Genomic DNA, 5,984 nt, shown 5'->3' with positions numbered 1-5,984 from the left:
AGAGTGCCGCAGCCGTGGCCGGCCGGACATCAGCGAGCGGCTCATCAGTGCCTCCCTGTTCCTGCGCTTCCTCTGCCCAGCCATTATGTCCCCCTCGCTCTTCAACCTGCTTCAGGAGTACCCCGACGACCGCACCGCTCGCACACTCACCCTCATCGCCAAAGTCACCCAGAACCTGGCCAACTTTGCCAAGTGAGTGCCACGTCCCCCCCAACCCCACCACGGCAGGTTGGAGCCCGTCCCTGCCTTCTTGGTCCCGCCTCCCTCCGTCTCTCTCTCCTCTGCACCGCAGGCTCCCCTCCTGTGGTGCGTTTCCTTAGTTTTCAAGGGTGATAAGGCAGGGTATTATTTTTCCTTCTGCTTCTTTGAATGAACATTTTATCATAAGGATTCTCCCACATACTTAACATTCACGAGCTTCCTTTTGAAATGAGTGACTAATATGCCTTCAAGGGAGAAGGGCCCATGTCTCCTGAACCCGTCTGCTGCGGTTGGGCACCCGGGTGGCTCCAGACTGTCCTTGTCTAAGGCTGCCAAGGACGTCTGTTCGTGAAGCACTTCAGTGTTCTCGCTGTACCTTAGAGCGAGTGGGTGGACACAGATGGGCTGGCTCAGAAAGCGGCTCTCACGAGGTGTGGGTCGAGCCCCTCCAGGCCTTCGCAGGGCTGGGCCATGAATCACCGCTGGTCCCCACCCTCCCAGAGCCAACACTTCAGCAGGGAGAGCGGTGATGGACAGGGGCGTGGCCTCCTAGGAGGGCCATCCGCTTGTTGGAAGAGGAGAGAGGGAGGCTTCCTAGGAGATGCGCTTCCCAGCTGAGTTCAGGACGAAAAGACACAGAGGTGCAGGCCAGGGAGGGACCAGACTCTCTGCCGTTCCTGAATTGTCACGTGCTAGGTAAAGAGAGGTGGGAGACCACCCTAGAGGACAGCAAGGACTTGGAGGCCAGGCAGGGCAGTAGGAGCTGCCAGAGGGCTTTGAGCAAGGTGGCCCTCATCTGTTCCAAGTCCTGCCAAGTTCAGCCCAGCAGCAGAGGGGCCAGGAACGGAGGGAACAAGACTGGCAGCCCTGAGACCAGGAAGAGAGCAGAGTTATGGTCCTGGTAAAGGCAGAGCGGTGGAAGGATTGGGTCAGGGATGATACCAGAAGTGATGGTGATACAGGAGGCCATGGCTGCAAGTTGTGGGGTCATCAGATGAGGCCAGTAGGCCTTGCCGGTTGACGGGGAGGCAGAGGGAGCAGTTGAACACGTCCAGGCTTCTGGATCGGTCTCCTTGGGATGGGGAGCTCCAGAGGAGGGTGTGGGTTTGGGGTGATGAAGGTGACCCCAGACTTGGCCAAGCTGAGGACAAAGGAAGGTGCCTGAAGAGGAACATGCGGAAGGCTTAGCAGAGAGACCTGGCCAAGTGTGGCTTGAGAGTCAGTTGTGCATCAAGGGTCACAGACATTTGGAGGGAAAGAGGAAGGAGATTGAGACTGGCCATGAATGTGGAGTGAGGGCCATGGAACATTCCAGATCCTGGGAGGAAAAGTCCAGAAGGGGGTCTCCAGACTTAGCCATGAGCGCCCTGAATCTGTGGGGGTTGGCTGGCTGGGGAGTAAGTGGCGTGGAAGGCGGCCACAGAGGAGGGATGGGAGCCCAGGGGGCGAGGGTGTCTCCGAGAAGTAGGGGGGCTCCCGGGTAGGGCCCAGAGCGCTCACCCCATCTGCTTGGCTCCAGGTTCGGCAGCAAGGAAGAGTACATGTCGTTCATGAACCAGTTCCTGGAGCACGAGTGGACCAACATGCAGCGCTTCCTGCTGGAGATCTCCAATCCCGAGACCGTCTCCAACACGGCTGGCTTCGAGGGCTACATCGACCTGGGCCGCGAGCTCTCCAGCCTGCACTCGCTGCTCTGGGAGGCCGTCAGCCAGCTGGAGCAGGTGCCTGACCACTTGGGCCAGGATGGGGCAGTGGCTGGGGCCTAGGGCACTGAAGCTGCAGGCTGCTCCTCCCGGAGTAACCACGAGGCCCGAGGCTTTGCCTGTGCGGTAGAGATCAGCGGCCCCACCAGGGCGCCAGAGCCCAGGGATCCAGTGCAGGCCCTGTCAGCACGTGCTGGGGAGGGATCTCGGCCGTTATCCTTGGTGGCGAGTGCCACGTTCACGCACTGACATCTGCCAGGGTAGCCCACTCGGTGTACTGGGGCCTCAGCTGTGCCTCTGAGTGGATGGCATCCATGGGTGAAGGCGTGCTGTGCTCCCTACCCGTGGGAAGTATGATCAGATTTAGCTGTGTCTCCTAAAATGTCCTTGCTCTGGATTTTAAGGCCACTGATACAAAAAAGATGGACTGGAGATGCTGCACCTCCATGTGTCAGGCAGCAAGTTGCAAAACTTTCCAGAAGTGCCCTTGACCATCTGTTGAAACAGTCATTCCCTCAACACCTCTGACACTGCTACAGGGCCTGTGGCCTGGGTTCCACTGCCTGCAGCAGGCCCAGCCTGCACAGTGGGCAGGTTCTGGGCAGCAACTGCCAGGCCTGCCAGGACCCACTTCCAGAACTTCTGCTGCCCCCCAGGGCTCTGAGAGCCCATCTTACAAAAGTTCAGTTCAGTCGATCAGTTGTGCCTGACTCTTGGCGACCCCATGGACTGCAGCACGCCAGGCTTCCCTGTCTCTCACCAACTCCCAGAGCTTGCTCAAACTCATATCCATTGAGTCGGTGATACCATCCAACCGTCTCATCCTCTGTCATCCCCTTCTCCTACTGCCTTCAATCTTTCCCAGCATCAGGGTCTTTTCAGTGAGTCAGTTCTTCACATCAGGTGGCCAAAGTATTAGAGTTTTAGCTTCAGCATCAGTCCTCCCAATGAATATTCAGGACTGATCTCCTTAGGATTGACTGGTTGAATCTCCTTGCAGTCCAAGGGACTCTCAAGAGTCTTCTCCAACACCACAGTTCAAAAGCATCAACTCTTCAACACTCAGCTTTCTTTATGGTCCAACTCTCACACCCATACATGACAACTGGAAAAACCATAGCTTTGACCAGATGGACCTTTGTTGGCAAAGTAATGTCTTTGCTTTTTAATATGCATCGGTCCTTCCAATGAATATTCAGGACTGATTACAAAAGTAGCTGCTGCTGAACCAGAGCTGGAAGGCCTCCTGCTCCCGTCCCATCCTTAGGGGTGAGCACTCAGGGCGCTCTGGTGCGCGGCCTTCTAGGCACTTCTGTGCACATGTTAGGTACCCACACAGGCAGTTCTTACCCTTTTCTGTTAAAGTGAGAACGTAGCGTGCACTGCTGCATGCATTGCTCACTCTTCTCTCATGGGCATCTTTCCCCAACCACACGTGCCACACACCACTGTGACCTTTCTAATGGCACAGACTGTCCAATCATGTGACTGCACCATGCAGTTCACTGGACACTCAGATCAGTCCCAGCTTTTCACTATGAATGGCCATTGCAATCATTTTTGCTCCTTTATGTCCATTGCCCTTTGGCTCTGAGAGACCCAGGAGGGAGCAACGGAAATGAGGCTCAGAGCCCTGTCTTCCTCCACAGCTGCCAACACCTGTCACTCTGCCACCACTTCCAGAGCCTCTGTGCTGGGGGCCACCATCCCCCATGCGTGCATGACCAGGCGGGAGGTATGGACGGTGGTTTGCAGCCGTCACAGCTGACAGTGTTGCAGCAGGATTTAAAGTCGAGCTGTTTGCTGCTCATGTCTCCCCTCTGTGGACCACATGAGTTTTCATGCTTGCTTTCTGCACATAGCCGTTGGTGGAAGCCGGGACATAATCCAGATGAAGGCAGAGTCCCCCCAGCCCCCAACCCGCTTGGCCTAGAAGCTTTACCGCCTAGAAGCTTTACCGCCATTGGTCTAAACCAGGACAGTGGGCTTCAGAGGAGCCCAGGCACCACCCTCTGCCTGACTGGCCACTTGTTTGTCTGACAGGTGAGCAGGAGTGCCTGCTCTGTGCCTGGGCCATCGCCCCGGGGACTCGGGTGTTGAAGTGGGTCGGGCCTCAGCCCGCCCTGTGCAGTAGATGACGTGGGAGGGGGCCACCCCAGAAGCCTCTCCATTGGGGAGACGGGGGCAAACTCCAGGATCCTCTGTGGGCCCCTGAGGCAGGACAGACCAGGGTGAAAGGCTTGGACTAGGTTAGTGTGTCTTCCTGTGGGCCTTGCCCCCATCCTACAGATATCCAGGGAGCTGATAAAAATGTAATTTGTCGTTTCTGGGCTCCCTACCCCTCCCCAGACCCACTGAATCTGATGGCGGGGGGGGGGGAGCCTGCAGCTCTGACTGGCTGCTTAGTGATTTTGAACACGGTGGCTCCAGTGCATTTGGCCTCCCCAGGTGCCCCCTGGCTCACACCTGCCCCCTTTGCCGTGTCTTTGCAGAGCATCGTATCCAAGCTGGGGCCTCTGCCTCGAATCCTGAGGGACGTCCACACAGCTCTGAGCACCCCGGGCAGTGGGCAGCTCGCAGGCACCAACGACTTGGCCTCTACACCTGGCTCTGGCAGCAGCAGCGTCTCGGCTGGGCTGCAGAAGATGGTAATTGAGAACGACCTCTCTGGGTAAGAGCTGCCAGGTGTGCTGGGTGTGGTGGGGTGCAGGTACAGACCGGGCAGAGCCCATCTGCAGTCTCCTTTGGGGAGGAGGAAACCTATACTGGTGTTTATGAAACAAGTCGAATGAAACTCAGGGTGTTCCTTGGGCCCTAAGGAGTAAGAGTCTATTTGGGAAAAATCAGGGAAGGCTTCCTGGAGGAGGTAGCACTATAGTTTTGAGCTTAGGAAAAGGAGCATTTCCATTGGTGGAAAAGGCATTTTAGGTAGAGGGACTAGCACAAAGGCCTGGAGAAAGACAGTATCTTTTGTCGAGGAACAGTTACTGGTCCCAATCAGCACTAGTCACAGTCACTTTTTTATGTGTGTATGAGCTCGTATTTCCTGGGCCTGAACCAGAGTCTCTGGAAGTAGAGCTCCAGGGTGTGTTTTCAGGAGGAGTTCAGGTGACTCCACGAGGCGTAGAGGCTGGGAGCCCCGGGAAACTAGAGGGATGCTGAGGCCCAGCTCCCGCTCTGCACGCCCAGTGCTGGGATGAGTGCCCCGTCAATACACAGTGGAGGGGGAGGCAGAATGTTCTCGAGTGTTGACGTCAGGACAAGGACCTTAGCGTTTACAGCAAGCTACCTGTACTTGGGGTCAAACACTCCCCTCGTCCAGCAGGACCGTCTTGGACCAGCTCACGAGGCTGCGGCTGGAGCAGCAGAGCTGGGCGCTGTCTGGGTCTGAGACGGTGGGGACGGCAGCAGCAGGCTTTTAGCAGGCGAGGGCATTGAGATCAAGGACCTGGGGATGTGGTGTGAGGGACTGGAGGCCCAGGAGGAGGCCGGAGATGCAGAGACCTTGATGCCCCTTCCCCCCGGGTCCCTCTACGTCTTGAGGGGCCGTCCCTACAACCTGCCAAGTGAGGCAAAGCAAGAGTTCGAGTGGGGACACGCCTCGGTCGAGAGGTCAGGAGACCTGACCCGGGCGTGTGAAGGGTGACCCAGGCCCAAGGCTGGTCTGGGTTTCTCCCGACTCCAGCTACCTCCCCCGTCCACTTCTTCTCAGCCCCGAAGTGCCGTGGCCTCAAGTGGCCACAACCTGCCCCATCCTGTCCCTTCACCCCTGGGATGGACTTCCTCTCCACCCCAGGCTAAGCCACCTCCTTTCTAAGCCCACATCGAAGCCCCAGGTTCCTGCTGCCTCCCGCCCACTCAGAGCCTGTTCAGCTCCCCCTGATCCTTCCCTCCAAAGCCCCCCGGGTTTTGTGCCTCCTTCCAAGGAGCAGGCTTTTCCTGGAAGGGGCCAGGGAGAGGCTAGGGGCCTGGGGTGGAGGGTCAGGGACGTGGCCTACGGCTGCAGGCACAGGCCCTCCCTGCCTGAGTCACGCCATGAGGATCCTCCTCTGATACCTTTTTTTTTTGCCGGAAGCCCCA

General features: G+C 57.5%; 1 protein-coding gene across 1 annotated transcript in view; it reads left to right on the top strand.

Annotated features, from left to right (window-relative positions):
- DAB2IP (DAB2 interacting protein) overlaps positions 1-5,984 on the top strand; it is a 168,689-nt gene that overhangs the window by 148,622 nt on the left and 14,083 nt on the right. Inside the window, exons 9-11 of the mRNA XM_010852104.1 lie at positions 1-192; positions 1,721-1,922; positions 4,397-4,575. Of these exons, the coding sequence (XP_010850406.1) occupies positions 1-192; positions 1,721-1,922; positions 4,397-4,575 (573 nt within the window). The remainder of the gene's footprint in view (positions 193-1,720; positions 1,923-4,396; positions 4,576-5,984) is intronic.

This window comes from Bison bison, unplaced genomic scaffold (genome assembly GCF_000754665.1).
Source record: "Bison bison bison isolate TAMUID 2011002044 unplaced genomic scaffold, Bison_UMD1.0 scf7180017864307, whole genome shotgun sequence".
NCBI classification, from domain to species: Eukaryota; Metazoa; Chordata; class Mammalia; order Artiodactyla; family Bovidae; genus Bison; species Bison bison.
Note: the sequence above shows the minus strand (reverse complement) of the source record. Positions and strands in the feature narration are given on the sequence as shown.